The sequence below is a fragment of the Taurulus bubalis genome (genome assembly GCF_910589615.1).
Source record: "Taurulus bubalis genome assembly, chromosome: 18".
Lineage (NCBI taxonomy): Eukaryota > Metazoa > Chordata > Actinopteri > Perciformes > Cottidae > Taurulus > Taurulus bubalis.
In genome coordinates, this window is record NC_136606.1 from 17593789 (window position 1) to 17614564 (window position 20776).

At 45.7% G+C, this 20776-nt stretch overlaps 1 protein-coding gene across 1 annotated transcript in view; it reads right to left on the reverse strand.

The window, feature by feature from the left end:
* Positions 1-214: 214 nt before the first annotated feature.
* Positions 215-20776, reverse strand: part of LOC306750590 (partitioning defective 3 homolog) — a gene marked incomplete at both ends in the record, with an annotated part of 310757 nt that continues 290195 nt past the window's right edge. Inside the window, 3 exons of the mRNA XM_079234040.1 lie at positions 215-626; positions 5516-5616; positions 14863-14983. Coding sequence (XP_079090166.1) covers positions 215-626; positions 5516-5616; positions 14863-14983 — 634 coding nt within the window. The remainder of the gene's footprint in view (positions 627-5515; positions 5617-14862; positions 14984-20776) is intronic.

The window sequence follows — 20776 nt, forward strand, 5'->3', positions numbered from 1 at the left end:
GACGATCACGACTGCGGACAGTAAAACGTCTCATTTCTTTTTGATGGTTCATATCGTTCAAAAAAACATTTTTTTTTGTTTTACATATAAACACTTTCTGTCCACAGTCTTATAAAAATCTTTGTATCTCAGCATTTCATAAAGACTCATTTCCCTCTTTGTGATTTTCCCTGCTAATGCTCCTTAGAACCGGTCCAGAAGTCTCGTCCCTGTCTCAGGAGTAGAAAAGCCTCCCTTTCTCTGACCCCTGCAGCCGGCTGAGCTTGGCGAGCTGAGAGGGCGACGGGGGTACGTCCTGTCTGTAGGGGCCCTTGGACTGAGGCGGGGCCTTCACCGGGGCGGGGCCCGGGGCCTGGGCGTGGTCTCTGCCGGCGGGGGTCTCCGGCGCGGGAGGCGGCCTGGTCTTGCTGGCCTCCTGCTCTCTGCGCCTCTGCTCCTGCCTCAGCAGCTCCTGGGTCTCCAGCAGGACGCGGGCGTTGAAGCTGGACGTCGCCAGGTAGCCGTTACGCGACCCGTGGCTGCCGGAGTAGCGCGGGTTCCCCTTGGACGTCTGGAATCCCTCAGCCGGCGCGTACGCCTTGTCCCACGACTCCTGGGACGCCGTGCTGGGGTTCTTTCGAGGTTGCCTAAAACACACACAGAAACAGGTAAAGAGGTCAATCGCTTTGTTGAGTGAGTCACCTTAAACTAGCGCCTGAAACTAAAAGGGACCAAAAGAGGAGAGCAACTGCTCAGAAAAGATTGCTTTTCCTTTTTCTTTCCCGTAGCGGCCCCTGGGTCAGCGCTATTGAAGAGGAATTCAAAAGAAACCGCACTTCAGCAGAGAATGTGGCCATTTTCCCATTTTGTCGGATTCAAAAGGGGGGATTGAGTTAAAATACTGAAGGCAACACGAGTGACTCAAAGGAAGATGTGTCATAGTCCGCTGCATGATTACACTGAATCCTGGGACATGGAGGACATGAAAGAGACAAACGGGGGGAAGCCTCACAATGCCCACAGCGCGATTAGTTCTACATCGTAAACAAACACAAATGCTAAAACCTCCCTGAGAAAAATGGCTGCTTTCATCCATTTAACTCCTTTTTGGAGATGCAGACGGGTGCACTTACAGCGCAGACAGAGTAATGGCGGCCCTCGCGGCGCTATCCGCCTTCTACTCATCTTCCGTTTGCCTGTCAGGACCTCGCGCTGACAGGACAGCCCGAGATGAACGCGTATTATCTCTCATACCGGAAAAAAACAAGAAATGACGCCTTCCGCCGTACATGCGTCCCTTTTCCGGAAATTGTCCCCGGAAAGCGGGAACTGCCAGGTCTTTGGCTAAAGTGTTGAGGCTGCTCCTCCGTTATTAGGATCCATTAAGGGCCGGCGTGCGATGGTCGACCTGTGACAGTGTCTTTTGCGTCAGGGGTGCTAAGAGAAATCCCATTCACACCTCACTGACCCGCTGAGTGCTTAAAAGGCTTTTGAGTTCACGGCACACAAGCCTGAAGAGGGAGACGAGGGACCCGGAGAGCTTTCAGGACAAAGCGCCCGCATGTCTTATCCGGACGAGTCTCATCGCAGAGTCTCGAGACGGGGAGGCCCTATTTATCGCCCAAGACTCTTTTGTTTCTCACAAAATACATTTAGTTTTCTCTAAAACTGAAATCTCACAACGGAGAGGATGACAGTGAAATGTAGCTTGGACCTTGAGTTCTTATTTTATTCATATTGCGATGTTGCTCGACAGGTAAAACATGACGTAGATGATACATCTGACGACTAAAAGTAAAAGGTACATTCTCTAAAGCTTGATTTATAGCTGTGTGTTAAGCGCTGACGGCGTACTATACACTACACACACACACACACACACACACACACACACACAGTGTGTTCCCTAACAGGGATGTATCAGAGGCCGCTGACAGCCAAGACGACGTAAAGGGAGACGTATTAGAGTCAAAGCTCTTTTACAGAGGGAGTTTAGGGTATGTCTTTGTCTCACCCCATAAATCAGAAAATAGTCAACAGACATTTTATTAGCAAATAAAATGTTTTATAAATCAGGCTATGAATTATATATAAACAAACCCTTCTGCAAAGTGTTTGTAAGTGCGGCTGAAGTGGAGGTTTCTGGATCAGAGTGAGAAAAAAACTCATTTAGAGAAGACAGACTGTTGAGTATTTAATGGATTTAAATTGCATACATGAAAAAAAAATATATACTAATATATATTACCATGAAACTTCCCCATTTGATTACTTACATTGCGACAACAATCTTTGTGTATTACAAGTTTATAAAATGTTAACTTTGTATGAACGAGGCGTAATACAAACTTTTAACTTGTATCTTGTATTTTGTGTTTCATGTTTAAATGCTGTTTGCACCGGGGATAAGAGGGAAACGTAATTTAAATGTTCTGTATGTCTTGCACATGTTGTATTGTTGTTAATAAAGTTGACTTGACTTTAATAATTCAAGAGAAAATCTACAGCTGTGAAGTTATACACCAGCATGTGTATTCTGGATGTTTTCTTTCCACCAGTCTGAGAAGAAGACCCAAAATCTCACCTCAAGGATTTTGTGATTTCAAGCAAATAGTAAAACATTTGAATAACTGTATTTTCTTCTTTCTAGCCAGTTAGTTAAAATCTCCATGTATCTCTAATGCGAGTCCCACATTTCCAGCACTACTAATGAAATGCCCGAGTGGTCTATCTCAGCCCCGTAATGCCAGTCTACATCATGCCAGGACAAATGTGTACGCATGTATGTGCACAAACACATGATCCGAGTATGAGCGGGTGCCCGCATGCGGCGTGCGTGTTAGCACGTGGGTAACTGGCGGCGGGGCAGATGCAGAGCGAGCCCCACCACATGCTCCGTATCTGGGCTTTTGCTGTCTGGGCGAGCCGCCATGCGTTTACACCCCGGCTTGGCTCGCCGAGCGGCCAGCGCCGCTCACGAGGGAGGGAGCCGGGACGGGCCTGCGATCCGCGTTTCCAGCGCGACCTCCGAGGTTTCGTAAAGACGAAAAAGAAGAGAGAAGACGGCAGATTTAAAGGTTGGAAAGTCTTCGGTGGCCGATGAGGGGAGAGCGGGAATGGCATTGTTCCACAGGAATGCAATCGTGATCGATGTGTCGGGGGAGCCGGCTCTCTTATCACTTCTACTCCTGTGCCAGAGCATGTCACAAAGTAGATTAGTTACATCGACAGAGGGGAGGGGATGGGGGAAATACATCATGCCAGAGAGCGGGGTAAATTTAGAATGACAGAACATAACAAACAAAGCCAGGAAGTTGGCTCGCAGACATTTGCGGCCGCCGTGTTGTTTCTTTAAAACAGCTGGGAAGAATCAGAGTTTATGAGGAGGAGGAGGAGGAGGAGGAGGAGGAAGAGGAGAGAGTGCATACATACACATGCACGGACACAAAGTGATTAGGGGAACTGAAAAAACAAACGGCACTCAACGGGCAGCGGAACAATCGCTGCTACAGTGCACCGACACATTGTCTACAAACCTGGAATAATGTTTTCTTTGCATCGTTGTTTTGGCTGCATGGCGAGATGGAGGAGCTACTGGCAGTTTGCTCAGACCACATTTAAGAACCTTATCTTGACCGCATTCATGTGTGCGTGTGTGTGTGTGTGTGTGTGTGTGTGTGTGTCTGCGTCCCTTTCAGGCTAATCAGAGGTCTCTCTTTCCTACTAACACACTCTCCCGGCCCCTCTCGCCCCTCCACTGCCTGTCACCGCTAATCCTGCTCCGACAACAAGCCTTCATTAGTGCTCTTCCAATCCTCAGATCCCAGACAGCCGGCTAAGCCTGGCCGTCATCAGATAACCGGCTTCCACGGCTTCTTCCAGAAGCTCTTTGGGAAGGAGTTTTGTGAGGGAATGTCCCCTTTTTGCGGCTGACTGCTCAAGAGGCCTGTTTTGGAAGAGAAAGACAGGGCGAAGGGGTTTCCAAGAAAAGAGAGGTGGATGGAGTTAGAGGGAATCGTGGATATTAATTTGGGGATGTAGGATTTCAGCTCTTTAATGAGGGGACGCGCCGAGACACGAGCTCCGAAAAGCCTCAGTCGGGGGGTCAAACGTCAAGCCTGAGCTCATGCGACTCTCTGCTAAAAGACGCTATGAGATTATGAGAGGAATGCATATCAAAGGGCGTCCTCGCCGGGGCCTTTTGGCCGGTCGGGACAACTTTCCCAAGAGAGAGAGAGAGGGAGAGAGAGGGAGAGAGAGGGGAGGGCCGAAGGCAACTGTCACATCACATGAGATGCCAGCCGATAACACCTATGAAGGGGGATGCACGGATCGGTCCGGCTTCTACACAGCGCATTGATTATGCGTCCATGTGGACCGCAAATCCATAGCCATAGACAGGAACATGTTTTTAATCGACCCGGCCGTGACTGTTCAGAGACAGCAGAGCGATAGAGGATGGCTATGAAGAAAATGATTGCTGTTTGTGCAAAGGGGGAGATTCAAATCACAGGAGAGCAGAGTTACTCTGGCCAAGAAAATGAAAAGACCACACACACACACACACACACAGACACACACTTTAATTGTTCTGTCTTTGTTTAAACTGGCAAGGCAGTGGAACTTAAGACCTCACTTTTTTAGAACACACTGTACATTTCACAAAGCAAAAGAAACTGTGGAAATATTTGACATGGAGAGGAAATGGTGTTTATTTGATGACTAACTTTAAATCTCGCAGTCAGTCAAAGGTATAGAGTTTGTTTCTTTGATGACTTTCTATTTAAGGATGTAAGACTTAAAGCGTAGAACTTGTCCACCGGCAGTGGTTGGTCTTTGCAATTTGCGTCGACAAAAGTGCGATTAGAGAGCTTCAGAGGGTTGTAGAGGCACAGACGCTCACACACAGAGAGAAGTCAGGAAATGCAAATACCCAGACTAAACTCTCTCCCTCCCCCGACGCCCCGAGATGTAAGATATGGTAAGCTTTATTGGCATCTCTTTGAAAAATATGCGAGAGAATCGAAAACAGGAAGATGGAGAAGATGAAGAGCAGCGGTTGTAGCTCTGAACTCCAGCTGTGTTAGCAGAGAGATTGCCAAGAGAAAAGTCCTTTTTTAAAAGCATGATACCGGAGCTGCCGTTCATTACGCTGGAAGAATCGGAGAGGGTGGTGCCTGTGACAAAGTCACCACTTCCTCAGGGTCAACATTGACTTAATGGAAGTATATATCAGTCAAACAATTCCAAGCGATCACATTAAATGATTTCATTCAAAGAGTTTTGCTCAGAATCATTTAAACGTCTGGAGATGAGTTGAAAGTGTCTTTGTGGTGATTGACTTTGTAACCAAAGAGATACGTTAAAGAAAGTGTAGAGGGAGGAGGGTGAAGGGACAAATACGAGGGAACCAAAGTGATGGAAATCGAAAAGAAAAAAGTCAAATGAAGAGGTTGAGAAAGGGCAGGGGGAACGTGATAAGTCACAGACGAGGGGAGGGAGAGAGGAGGCGTGAAGGAAGGAGACGAGGTCTCACCGTGGCAGGGAGTTGTACGGCCTCTGCTCTCTGTCCTCCTGCTGCTGAGCCTCAACGGTCACCGAATGGCGGCCGCTTGGCGTCGCCGTCCCGTTGCTCACCTGTAACATCCGCCAGACGACACGAGTCAAGATATGCACAGTTATGACACAGTAAAAGAAAAGGAAACCAAAACGGTTGACATTTCTGTCTTCACACACACACACACACACACTTAGATGATGGAATATATTTCCCCCAGCGCAGCAGGGGGTTTGTCAGTGTGATGTCTCGTGTGTGTTGGGCTACGCTCAGGGAACAGGTAGTTAGTAGGTGTGATTCCTTCATGACAATGCACATGTGCCAGTGGATGAAAAGTCCCCTGATAATAATACACGGAAATATCGAAAATATCTATCAATTACCAATCCTTGGTAGAACATTCTTGACCCAGAACGAGGCCTGAAAGCAAAGGTCTAAAATAACCAACCGTATTGGGGCGTCATTTACATTTATTTTTTTAATTGTACCAGTGACCAGTACGAGTGATGCATTGTTCTTTGCCAAGAAATCTCATGAGGCTCATTCGGTTTATATGAAAAATACAACTGGGTGTCATTCTCGTACAAAGGGTGGCAGATGCTGCTTACACTGATGATCTCCCTGAGTGGCAGCATGTATATGGAGAATAACGTGTGTCACCTATCAGGTCTATAGAGGAGGGCGACTCCAATGCAGCCCCAGAAATGCCCACAAAGTGATTTGGCCTGTAGAAAGGTGAAATGGGCTATTCTCAAAATGTGCTGCTGGTGATGGAGAATGTCACGACTATCTCAGAAAACAGAACAGGCTTCAAGATCAAATCTCACCCTGAGCATAAACAGCATCTTTCTGTCAAAAAGTGTATGTCCAAAAGAAAAAAGCGGTTGGAATCTTTTCGGGAGGCTTGCAGGATAATCCATCTTTCAAGCGTACTGATCATATCACAAATACTGAACCAGAAAGAAAGCAGTTCAATGCATTTTTGGTGGATGTGGTTAAATGACTTTAAAGTCCTTATCTCTGACATGTTCAGAGCTCATTAATACATCAGTGACTTTGGAGCTGCGTACGTGTCTCTTTGTTGGCTCAGAATCAATCTAACGGCCTGCTGGCCCTTTTTCCCTTTGGAGTTTACAATCCACGGCTCATGCTAACTACTTCTGTTTGTGTGCTTTTTACACAATACACATGCTGTGCAGGCCCCACGAGTATGAAGACATAAACTATAGATGAGTATACACAGCCACTGCTTCGTTTCACAGATCTGCGTGTGACTCGACTACCGCCGCCAACCTGCGCCAGTGTGTGTGTGTGTGTGCGTATGTGTGTTTGTTGTTTGATCATCTCCGGGGTTGACATGGAGATTTCATCTCCCTCAACACTAGCACACCGCTAACGAGCTGGCTGATGAAAGAACACGACAAGCCAATTAAACAGAGAAGGCGAGCTGAGGAGGTGTTTGCAAGCGTGGCTTGACCAAGCGTCACTTTTCACAAGGCTCCCACGGTAACGTGGTGGGCAGGTGTGCGTGGTTTGTGCGCATTAAGCAGATATTAACCAACAGTTTTCAGAATCAGTGAGCTGGGGAAGACGTTTTCTGACGTGAACAATCTACGCGTCGTAGAGGAGAGGTAATAGCGCATGACAGATTGGATTGATGCGGTGAAGGTGTGCTGGCGGATGGGAAGGCTGTCAGCAATACCGTCTTCGAGGAATTATCCAAATTTGCTGCTTTCTTCCTCACTTGGACAGCTGCAATAACAGCGCAATTACATTTCACTCAGCGCCAATAACAAGTCCTTCCTCAAGCGCTCCAAGTCCCAAAAAATAATAGTATTCCACGTGGGTGAAGTGAATTGGACTCGTATGTTTCAGGTTTCGCTGCAACAACACGTTCCCCCACAACTCAGAAAGAGTAGAGCACCTAAACGAATATCAGATGAACAGCAACAGGGAAGGAGAAAGTGTTTTACTGGGACCAAATGTGGTGGTGAGAAAATAATTAGTCACGCACACTGACGTTTTTTTAACAGGATTTTGAAGGGACGTGGCGAGGAATCCGGAGGTTTAGAAACCGAAGGGTTGAGTTGGGTGACACCAAGCCAAGAGAAATGCATGAGAAATAGCCAGGAGAGAAAATCTGTCAGCGTAATGGCATTATCCAGGGGAGGAGAATCAGATTATTCTATGTTAGGCCCGGAATACAATGCCATATAAAACATGACATTTGTTAAAATCGAATCAGAGAGACGTCCGCGTTCGTTTTTATCCAATAATGTGAAAAATGATGTCAATACGGCACGCTTGTATCTCTCCCCTGCTTCCTTGGTGGTGCCGGGAGGTGGAGGAGAAAAAACAGAGAAAAGGAATCACCTGTTTAAACACAAGAGCGTTCACAGACGATGAGTCGGGGGAGGTGGGGGGTAATTATGAAAATTATTTGCAGCTATCAAAAATCCGGGGACCAGGAAAGCAGCTGGGAAGGCGTTGAGCTTTAAAAGTTCCACGGTGTAATGTTTCTTGGTTCAGAGCCGGTCACGGACCTTTCAGAAATCAAAGCAGATTGCTGTGATGGGTCAGCACTCGCACATGGCTCTAGCCGCCCACACTGCTTCATGATGCTTTGCGCCTATAGCCCAGCACATAGGGAACAGTTCGGCCCCGCTGTACACAAACAGACATGTGGAAGACATTTACGTTGCTAATGGGCCGACAGAACAAGACCAAAAGTGAGAGAATGGTAGCGAGACACCACATCCTGACAGAAAGAGGCAGTTGGATAATGATTCTCTCTTTAAGTCCGCGAACCCTAATTCCGCCAATTTATTACAGGCCGGCCCGGTCCATTTGTGGTCGCCGGGGTGTTTGGCTCCGGGGCGAAGCATCCGCCTGAGAGCGAGCAGCTCCTAGACCAGGAAACCATGGTGAACGTTGGGCTGGTTATCTCTATATCAACTAAGGACTCCACAAGCATGCACAAATGGCACAACAAAATGTTGGAGTCTTATCCTTTTCGTCGAGAAGTGATCTGTGTGGATGAACGTGTGAGGTAATAGTGCTGAAATGCATTGCGATGTCGACGTAAGAGAAGTGTAATCGCTTTGTTCTCCTGCGAACACACACACACACTGCGTGTACAGGCATACATCTGTGCACACACTGTGAACAATGCAACAGTATTGCTTTTCCGACTCCCAACCAGCCAAATCATCCTACGAGTGCGATATGTTGTTCAAATAGGGTCGGCGTGAAGTTCTTTTCCCGTTGTAATCACGAGATCAGTAAACCGCGCTCGCTACTCGCGCAACATTGAAAAGCAATATCCATAATCATGCGTCACCCGTGCGGCCTCGACTGGGAAGAAGCTCGACAAAAGATCGATTCGAGATTACCATAATCGACAAATCCAGCTGCTGTTGAGGAACGCAGACGGGCTGTTTTTTGGTGAATGAGGTGGTAGCAGGAGGACGATGACGTCGTCCACGTGTCCAAGGCGCATCTCAGACGCCGATTAAAAAGCTTCCCACGACCAGGAGAGGCTCAAGGCTTCATTCGCTTCCAAGTACGCGCAATTATGGACAAATGGGCTTGTTAAAATATGTACACACTCCATGCATTGTGTGACTGGTGACTGGCTTCAGCCCGGGACTCCCAAGCTTTGTTGACCTAACTCTCGACCTGGGAAGTCAAGTGATCTTCACATGATCACATAGGCAGGAGGGAGCTGCAGAAACACAGAGCACCACATTCACAGGAACCCGAGGTTCCATAAACACAACAAATGAACGATAGTAAAATCAAAGGAATGCACATAAATAAGGGCTTTTCAGGCTGCCGTTGTTGCATTTGATCCAAGGTAGCAGCATGGAGCTCACACTCCGCTGTGTGGTCATGCTCACTGGAGCTCCAACCCAACAGCACAAATGGATTTCATTTGCCGCAGACAAGAGAGCGAGGAGAATAAAAAGGCGAGTCTTTGGAAAATACATGGCGCTTTATGATGAACATCTGGAAATCCCCTCTCACAGAGAGAAAACACGCCAGCTCTAATTGTGTGTGTTGGCTTGCGGGGGAGGGGTGGGGGTGGAGGGGGGTCTATGACAGACAGGGCTTCTCGCGTCCTGGTCATTATTCCATTAAGGAGGAGCCGGGGGTTCGAGGACTGACCTCGCCGTCGTCATTACAGGCGTTCACAGCGGACATACCTGAGCTCAGCCTCCAACACCCTGGAGACGAGCCAGAGGTCAGACTCTCACAGAGGGAGCCTCGCACCTCACGCTGCCGTACCTGTTCCTCATTACGAGGACCGCTATTGGACATTCGCTGGTTTTACCCCACAAGTGAGGTGGTATATTTTTAAGAGGAGAGGTCACCGGGGGCTATTGAGCAACAAAAAAAACATTAAATTAAATATAAATAGGACTCTAGGCTGCGCAAACACAACGCATTATCATTCATCTTGCAAAACAGAAAGACCGGAACGCCCCCAGTCCTTTTCGTCCCGTCACAATTCCAATAAAATTATTTAAACACGACCACATCCGAACCGATGTGGACACAGAGAGAGAAAGGCGGCGCTACTTTGTTCAATTCTGCTCTGAACGGAAAGTTAGAGGAAAACAAGAAAAACATGGAGCAGCACATGTCTGGGAGATGCAGAACGTCTGGTTCTGCAGTTTCATTTCACAGCAGTCTTAACACTACAGTTTCAGCCACACTATGAAACACTCCTCAAATGTTATTGCAACACGCTCACGACACTTTATAAAGGATCTTTTGTTGTCGGCCATGACGGGAAATTCAACATATTGTCCGAGAACAACTTTGGCCGAGGCTGAGCTTGTTTCTTCTGTGACTCTATAGGTCGGATGCACCGGGTATGAACTCAGCTGTGATCGAATATATTACATATTTGAAAATGATCTATGTAAAAGAGCAGATGTAAAACGGTGGACGAACAAATATCCTTTCCTTTTCATTTCCTTCACACTTTGCCTGCAGTATTAGCAGAATGTTCTTACTGGAATAATAGCCACAACCAAAGCTGGGCTAATGTGCCAGTAACATATACATTCTCCTCAATAATAGTCCCATGTTATTTTGTGATTTAAAAGCTTCTACTTTCGAAGGGGCCAAATAAGGGAATCATGGATGTTCCTTAGCAGTAACTTAATAAAACTTGAGACGGAGAGTCTCGGCCCCGGTTTCCCTCCTCTCTTCCTTTTTGCTCCTCTTGGGAGAAGAACCCGTCTGTGGGAGGAAGATGGTGGAGACCTACACGTTTGATAAATTGTCTGGATTGTGCCCACATGCTGTCCACAGCTCTGTGAGATCGGAAGTCAATGCGAGTTAGGCGGCCTTGGCCTGTGGTCTAACTGATAGGATCCCGATGTGCGCAAGATCCGTTATATAGACCTCCAGTACAGACTTGACTTAATGTGTCCTGGCATGATTGGATGACAACATTGATTCAGGCAATGAATCGGGTATGACAACACCAATTTGACACCAATTTGTGGCTAAAATCCATCTTAATCTGAACCAGCTTTAGTTGAGTTTCAATGCTAATTCTTGAAACGCGAAATTAGCAAAAACGTCAAAAAACGTCTCACGTCTGGGTAAATTTAGTAGCTTGTTATGCAGCTTTCGGTGATTACAATATTACAATTTGAAAATGTAATTCCACTGCAATAGCGGTGACAGCATCTGCTGATGAAGGTCATGCAATGTGATTAACAGAAAGAACTGGAAATTTGAACATCTCCATTTCCGTGACATCTGGGAAAACTCCATCTGCCCGATGAAGGTCATGTGATTTGAGCCACAGCAGATTGCTTTGTGAATATTACTGTAATCACAATATTTGGATCAGCAAATCTGAGCTGGTGCTGTCTGTTTAGTATAGAGTATAACTATTATAACTGAGCCATGCCTTGAGATGCTCCTGTTCTGGCCTGTGCATCTGTGTGGAAGTCATCACGATGTGACCTTGAGTACTCAGTGGCAGCGTGCCTCAAAGTGCAGTTTTGCAGACTTTGATGTGGTGGGCATTTAACTGCCTTCTGAAGCACCTCTCGTTTTCATGGTCACATTCACTGACTGTTTGGAGTGGGGGGTCACAGAGGTTTCCCTTTCATCCCTGCAGACAACATTCAGCAATCACTCAGAGCGAAATCGTATGAATTGTAAAAAAAAAAAAGCAAAGACATCCATTTCTATGCAAAAAGCCGCTTTAGTTAGGTTCGGTTTTTACAGTGTGCGTCAACACTCTTTCTATAAATGCTAATTCACTGCACTTAGGAAACCCGCAGTTGAATGAAACAAGTTAATGTTCAGAAAGTTATACAGAGTTGTCAGCTCATAATCAGTCTAAAAATATGCCTTTGAAATGGAAACTCCAAGGGAAGGTTCAAAGTTGATTTTTTCCTCTCTGTACATCTCTGAAGGCTGTTTCTCTTTTTCTCTTTTCACCAACTTAAAACCGAATGTGTCCCCTCACATTCTTGCGACTGTTCCCTCTGATTTTCATATCAAAACTTTCGCCCCATTCCCACCACGATGAGAGCCACGACGCTAAGGCCGGGTTTCCCTGGAGTTCCCTCTAACCGTTGTCAACACATAGCATGGGAGTCGCCTGTATCTTTTCCTCCATTGTGAATCCTTGATCGTGGGACTAAAAGAACATGAAAGAGGACTAATAAAATAGACTTCAATACTCCAGGGCTGGCTCTATATCTTATTAGCGGTGGAGCAGAGGAGCTACGCTCTGCAATGTCAACAATCACAAGCAATTAGGAGCTCAGAGACAGACTGAGACTGCTTAGAGCTGAACAAACAGTTAACCCTTCGCTTTGTGAGCGGGAAAGGAAAGAGGGAGGGATTAGGACTGTAGTGGCGAGAGATGTCCGCTTTTAGTGGTTTTCAACCATCGAGAGGACCAGCGCTGAAGGAAACCCAGAGCTGTGTTAAGACATGGCGTCAGCAGACCTCCCCCAAAACCAATTTCATTGACAAACTGACATTGATAATTGGATGCCAAATATTTTAACTTTCAAGGTCTGACACTCTGACCCACAATTTAGAAAATTGCTCTGCTTGGTGTAACATTTAGACTTCTTTCCTTGACAACTAGGCCAAGAAAAGTCACAGGACACAAAAAAGGCTGCGTCTGTCTCAGGCCATTAAACCGCAAAAAAAACACAAATATTTGACCTCTTGTTTCTACTGCATCATATACATTTGGCTCTATTATTGTTTGGTAATTGGAAGTTTGACATTAAATACAGTGTCATCCAATGAGTTCAATTCAATTCAGTTTATTTTATATAGCCCAACATCACAAATACAAGTTTGCCTCGGAGGGCTTTACAATCTGTACACATGACATCCCTGTCCCGGGACCTCACATTGGATCAGGAAAAACTCCCCCAATAAAGATAGTTAAAACCCTTTCACAGGGAAAAAAGGGAAGAAACATGAGGGAGAGCAACAGAGGAGGATCCCTCTCCCCGGATGGACAGAAGCAATAGATGTCATGTGGCCAGAATGAATAACGTAACGGAGGTACAGCACATTACATGACCCAGGAGGTTTTATCAGGGTCGCCAAATACATTGGCAGAATTTCTTCCATAACATTTCTGTCTGCGGTACACATGAGGGAGGCTGACTGTTCGTATTGCTCTGATAATTGTAGCCTACACGTAACTTTGAATCTATTATGGGAGGCTTGTGTACATTTTGTTTGTTGTACTGAGCGAAAATGAAGAGAATGAGATGTTCTGTTAACTCCGCCTTAATGCATTTATTTGGTCTCGTGTGTAAAGTATTTACCATGTTTGAGATAGTAAAAGGTGCTGTGGAAATGGTCAGGAACATTCATTTACATTCCTTTGCGATTAAAAGATGATACCTGTTGTGATTTAGGTCGTGAGGGTTTGTCTTTTCTTTTTTTAAGTGGGTCCCCAGAGAGAGAGAGAGAGTTTGTGAAACACTAAATGATATCCCTCCTAACTGAGTTAGAAGTTAAGTGAGCGGCACCGCACGTTGAGATCGTCAGTGATATTAAAGGGTGTGTGGAAAGATGAAAGTGTTTCTTTACTTAAACTCTTCCTTCCTGCAGTTTCACAGCAGGAAGGAATATGAGATCAGGTCTGGATGAATTAACAAAGGAATTAAACTTGATTACATTTTTCCAATTATGAAGAGTAAATCCCATTGTTGGTAGTGATCAATCACGGAAGAGGAGAACGGCTTTAAAAAAAAACTCAAATTTTAATTTAAAAACTCTTAATTTAAAAACCCCTTTAATCAAGTATAATGGAAATGAAAATGAAGCTCTCTGTCTGCAATGTCTCACCCCTTCCTTTGCCTCACAGAACTGAATAGTCATCGAATGTTCCCCTCCTCCTTCACGCCATACAGTTAAGTGTGTCATACTTCCAAGACAGAAAAGGCACACACAGATGTGAGTCATTAGCAATTAGTTCCAGGTCAAAGGTCGGGCCCCGGGAATTAGAAGTTAGTCTGAGAAATTTTGTCCAAAAGTTTTAGGGACATGAGTCAGATAGTTTGGCAGCCGTACAAAACGCTGACACTCCAGAAAGATGACAGACGATCCACGCCACGAAACCATTGGAAGTTAATGTGCTGGACTCTGTGTTAAATCAATTATTATTAATTTCACAAGGAAGATTGTTATTATAGGTGATAGGTAGGAATGTATGACCTAATTGCAGTCTGCAGATATAACTATATATATATATATATATATATATATATATATATATATATATATATATATATATATAAATAAATGTCTTCTCCTGGGAACCATCACTGGAAACAATTCACATGAATGCTCAGTGGGGTTTTCTCACTAGCATGAATTGGAAAGAATAAAATCTGTTGTAATATATTTTCATCTACTGGATATTTGATCAAATTAACGGGTGGCTAGCTATAATGTATCATGAGAACACCAATAACAAATGACAGTTAGTTTTTAAGCAACTTTGAAATCCCAAATGTTAGTACTTAGGCCAGCTGCATTATTGTACTGTTACTAAGTAGTGCCCAACTCTGATCAAAGTAAGGTCATGTCACAAGTAGATAGTCACTGAAATAAGATGGAGGAATTAAACCATTTGAGTGTAAGAAATCCATTAAGCTGCCGGTGGATTTGGAGATAAGCTGAGTCCAGTGGTGCATCAGGGGGAATCCCTCTAAGAGCTCCAGATTTGAGGGGTATTTTGGAGCATGGGTATCTTGGCGTGTGCAGCTCAGCGCCACTCTGCTGGAGCGCAGCTCCTCCACCCAAACACTCACCCAGGGCTGGTTGTGGCCGTACGTGAGCCTGTGGTCCTCCACGTCGTCCTCCTGCCTGGCCTGCTGGAACTCGGTCCTCAGCATTTGTATCCGGTCGTGGTTACTAGCAGCCATGTGACTGCTGGGAGAGAGAGAGAGAGAGAAAGAGAGAGAGGAGGTGAGATGGTGGGACTAGCTGTTTTGAATCCAAATTGCATGTTTAGGCCCTGATCAGACACAGCGCGTTTTAACAGCCAGTGGCGGATTTTTGTAATGGATTCCAATAAGAGTGAAGTGTTTTGCTCACAAAAGCTCCCTGCGCCCCGTCTGATCAGGCCCTGAGTGGTTATCTGAAAATAATACCACTGAGGCTTTTTCATATCTGAATAATGCACTTGACCACCCTAACACCCCACTAAATTGTGTCAAAGATCCTTTTGATCCGACAGTTATGATTCCCTTCTGCATACCCGACTGACATCTCAATGTGCTTTTTCTTACCACCCTCCCTCCTTCCAGCCTTCGCTCCTGAACATCCCTATAGCTGAACGTGTCCCCCGTGCACCATTGTGAGTGATGCATGTCCCTTTTAGACTGCAAGAGAATGTTGGCCTTTTTATGGTACGCAGTTATTAAACACTGTGGAAAACTCTCATTTACATCCCCTTCATTAAAGAGCTTTGAGGAGCCTGTCAATAGGAATCAATAGCCTTCCCTCAGCTTAATCAGGCTCTCCTTTTATCACCAGCTACAGAGGCAGCACATGACAAAATGCATAATTATGGTGAGACAACCGGCCTGATAATGGGCCTGTATTTATGCATACCACAGGGATGAAAGTGACCAAAGGTTAGGAATTTGCGCAGGGAGGGGATGGGAGCTCGGGGATGTAGGGAGTGGGATGGATAGGGTGAGGGACGGAAAGTGGAGATAAATGGATGAAGGGCGCTGGGAGAAAAAAGGGTAAGGTTAATCAAGAGCATGTGAGGGAAGGGAAAGAGACAAAGTCAGCCAGGACCTGTTACCCTGTCACTCTGCACATCCTCCTGAGGAGCACTTACAGGTGGCACGCCAGCCAGCAGTGGAAGTGATTGCTTATTTGGGCCCAGAGGATTCTGGGTACAATTATGGGGATAATTGCAGATTAGAATGAGCACATCCTTCTGATGATAATGGGCACTAGGACATGCTGCCAATCAAGCTTCATTAAAAGCACAATAAATAGCAATTCATAAAAGGCTGAAGGGATCTCTGTGCATCGCCCCTGAGTAGCACTTGGCGTGTTATTCGTACTGCCCGATCAAAATCAATTGTATTAGTTATAGTTCATTTGATTCCTATAGCTTTATGTGTGTGGGAGCGCAGGGAGCGTGCATTAGGCCTTTTATGTGGATGTGGGCAATTAAGTGGCTCATTGGGGTGTGAGTTGGCCAATGCTTCTAGGGTGTGGGGTCCTTCTATTACTGTTCATTACAAAATCAATGTTCACTTTATATTGGCATGAGGTTGCTTAAACAGCATATGTGATGTTAAAGAAATGAAAGGACTTAATTGTAGCCGATAAACGACGGAGCAGCATAGACTTTATTTACAAACAGCAACACTGAAAGGCTGATAAAGGATGGGAGTCACCCAAATGTGCTCTCTTTTATCATACAAGTGTTTATTACGTTTAACTACAACGGTTATGTGAATGCATTAGTGTCTGTGTGACTAACACTGCTATGTACTCCATATGAACATGGAGTCCATCTGTTGAATTTATTAAAACACCAATTAACCCAAAGGTTTCCAGTTCTCCCCAAAGATATGTTCTCCGAAAGGAAAGTGTGCCTTACACTCATGAAGTCACACAGCAATTAAAAAGAAAGGAGCAAAACTGCAATTCTGAATTAATTTCCCTCACATTGCCTTAATATATGCCTATTAATACATATGTTGAAATACAGTACATGGCATCTCCCTGGCTGGTGAGAGAGTTTTGACGAGACTGCAATGGCTGGGAAAAGACCAAACAAGATTCGGGCAGTCCAATGCATGCAATTAGCTTAATCCCTGAGGCTGGTCAAAGGGAAGACCAAGCTGACTCCAAAACAAACGGCCTCGTAAATCTTTCCCTTTGACCCTCCAGGGACAGCTAGTGCTAGCATCAGCATCTCAAGCATGCACCACTGGACTGCAGGAACCAGTGGGGGCCAGCTGGGGATCCAGAAAAAGAGCCACAACCCAGACTATAAAACGAGACTGCTTGAGTCCATATACACGTCCTACACAAAAGGACCTATTGCCCTTCTCTCACGCACTAAAGCATCAGTCTACGAAAGAGGGTCGGCCTGTATAATACCACATTTCTGTGAGTGACAGATAAACTGCTGCGGTATGGAAAGGGAGAAGATCAGCGAAGACAAGATCTCCGGCAAATTAAAGAACTCGTGGAAGGCACTTCAATATATTTTTCAAAGGCCTACAAATGGAAAATTGCCTCACATAGGAACTGGGAGCGGGGTTGGGATTTAACGAGGGGTGAATTTGTCATGGCAGTTCAAAGGAGGCCTGTGCAATATCTAGATTATCTGCAGGGGCTTCTCCTCGTGGTCCTCCACCCACCACGGGGGTACCAAGTTGATGGGATTCTTGGAAATCACTTTGTGGAATTCTCTTGTGTAAATATATTCATACGGGTAAGAGAAAGTAGCAGGATAGCTTTGCGCTGGGGAAGAGCAGGAATCAAGCACGAAGAGGCACCATTATCACTGTCACAGCCGGTAGCGGGCCTGTCTCCATACATAAGGAAGATGGATTCAGCCGCCTTCTCTGAGAGCTCCCCAATGCTTGGGCACCTCCATGTATAATTAGTCAGCATGATTGTTGGCGATGCATCAGGTGTCACCGCTTATGAATTCCCCTGCGAACACATCAACGTCTGCAATGGTCCAAAGAACAAGAGCTGCAAGAATATATTGTGGGGGTGGTGGAAATGTACGTTAGCACACCACCTCAGCAATTAGTATGAATGTGTCACCCCAACCAAGCCATAGATGGGTTTGAGGGAATGTGAATGAGCGCTGCTCATCAGTTTGCTATACGCCACATGTTTGTGCATGAGGAAAAAAGGTCACAGGTTGTGGAAGTGTACTCGGGGGTACAGGCAGGCTGTCTGCATCATGATTGTACTCGCGCTTTGTCAGGCTCCTTGGCACCACTTTCTGACGCACTGGGGTAGGAGCAAGGTGTGACCATGTGATTGGGCCGCCCCTTGTAAAGATTTGTGTTTAACGTATTGAATTTAAACAGCAACACTTACTCAGGTCTAGGGAACGTAACCACTCTCACCACAGTTACAAGTTGCAAACAGGTGGCTCTTAAAGGGTGTCTTATGTGTTGGTATCAGACATCGAGGGGCGTGACAAACACTATTGGAATGAGAATGCATGCAAACACACTGCAAACACAGACTGCAACCCATGAATGTAGAGAGAGACACAAAGAAGAGCAGACACTTCTCCGTCTCCCTGGCTCTCTTTTCTTTACTTATAGACACCTTGTGTTGTGTAAAGTCACACCACTGCTGTGTTTATAGCTTGGCTGAGAGCTTATTCTGAGGGCTTATTGGGAGAAGTGAACTTGTGAATTCATAGGCATGCAGAGGCAGGTCAAACAACAAGGATCCAGGTCCATCTGCACAATAACAAAACCTCTACTGATCCACTGCTCCTCCTGCTGCTCCAACTCATCCTCTCCCTTATTAAGAAAGGATTATAACAACTAGAATTCAGAAAATGCCAAGCAACAACACAACATGAATAAATAAGCTCCAAGCTTTTTGAACCTGTGATAAATATATAGCTTTGAGAATAAATCCCACTTCACAACTTGTACATTAATGCATTTGTTTGATCTTCTGTTTAAGAACCAATGGTGTTCATGTGCATACATATGTGTGACCCCCATCCCACCTGTGTTTTTCAACCTGACCTGTTGACAGGGGTCATGAGCCCTCTAAAGCTGCAGTTGGGGGTATGTGGACGCCTGTCTGTGTAATAGTCATCCTTTGATCCAGGAGGATTTGGCAGATGTCTCACACACCACGAGGCTTAGGCCAAGGATGCAAACTATGGCCCTAGTCCCCCTATTTGCTTCTGTTGGTGGATCAAAGCCGCGCTGAGTCTCGGCATGCCCCTATAAACACTGCCACTGGCCAATAAAGGAGTAATCCAATCACTGAGAGTGTAACATGGGTCATATGAGCATACCTGAGGTCAGGGGCCAGTCACAGTCGATCAGAAAGAGAGAGACCGAGTGTTATAATCCTTGGGGTAAGATTTCAACAGAAGTTTGACAAGAGTTTTGAAGAGTTTTTGCAGACTTGCTCATTTCCAAGTAAAAGGGAGAAAGGCTGAAATGTTGGGCCGTCGGTGTGACTTTAAAATCAGACGGTCTGTTATTTCTTCTCTGATCATTGCTGAAATTCTATCAGATTATCTGGTTTCTTGCTCCGGCCCCAGTATCTCCATGCAGCAGATGATGGGGGCAGGCGTCTTAACTTTGGGCCCTTTGGCAATCTTCCATCAAGGCTTGGCTCATCTTTATTCCATCGCCCTGTGGACTTTCATTTATTTCAAAGACAGAAAGATGAGGCATTTTTTGGGGAGATGGACAGCCTTTGGGACCTACCGTGACGATAGAGAAAGATTAGATCTGCATTACCGCTGGTCATTTTCGAAGGGGAGAGGGACAAAGATAAAACAGACTTCAGAGAAAATCCGCATATATCGGCCAATCTGCCACGATTCTTGCAATCAAACGAAAGCATATGAAGCATATAGCCCTTTTCTTTCACTTCTCTCCCTCTCCAAGTTACTCTCTTTTCCATCTTCTTAAATATTTTCCCTAGTTTGTTTTATCTCTATCCGTTCTTTCTTTCTTCCTTCCCATATGTGGTATCTCTGAATGCCTCAAAACTCCTCTGTGGTTACAGGGATAGGTCATGAATTCCCCTCTGTCCCCCTCATCCTCTCCCACTAGCCTGGTAAGTGACAGCTGCAGGCTGGACAAAGGCCCGATAATACCCTGGATTTGTCAGGCTCTGACTTCACCCATGTCCTCCGGTGACTGATGCACTGACAGTTGCGCCTTGGCCAGCTAAAAACCCCATTTCTATATGGGGGGCTGTTGCTGTTGTAGAGCTGTGTATCATTGTGAGTGTGTGTATCCATGGTTCCCTTCAGACTCCAAAGCATACGGGGCCCTTGGGGGTCCTAAGAGGACATCATCTGGGATGCCTGCCTCGGCCATGGTGGGCGTGACTGGGGAGTGTGGAGTTCTGATTAACAAGGGAAAGAAGCAGCGCTTATAGAGCTCCAACAGGCTGTCCAACATGGCTGGCCCCTGGTGGACCGTTCATCTCTTGTCTCCCTCGTGTGAGAAATGAAGAAACAGCTCCAGCAGGGAACCACAGAGGGCCCTCGACTTAGAAAACAGTGAACAGAAATGAGCTTCAGCTATCTCTTTGTCCCTTTAGAGAGCTACACCCCTCAGTATTTGCCTCGGCACACATGCAGCGGGCCGTCCCCCTTCACCCCGATGTGCTTTATTACCCTAAAGACACGTGCTACAACCAGCCTCCTCTACTAGTCCTTACATTTAGAACACGCCTTTCTTTCTCTCTATTTCATTCTTCTGTTTGAGCAATTGCCAAAATACAGGTGCAAGTGAGACATTGGCCTTGCAGCTGTCTACATTTGAGAGAGACACAGTCGATGCCTTCTGCCCAGCCTTTTCAACCCCAAGTTTTATGGCTTCAGTTGCAATGAGAATGCACTGGAACTGATCAAAGGCGCTTTTGTTTCTGCATGTTGCGCCGTGTGGATGTGTTACTCGTGGTCAGAAGGAAACAGGTGTGACCTTTTTCAACAAAAGTGCTTTTGGTTGTTTC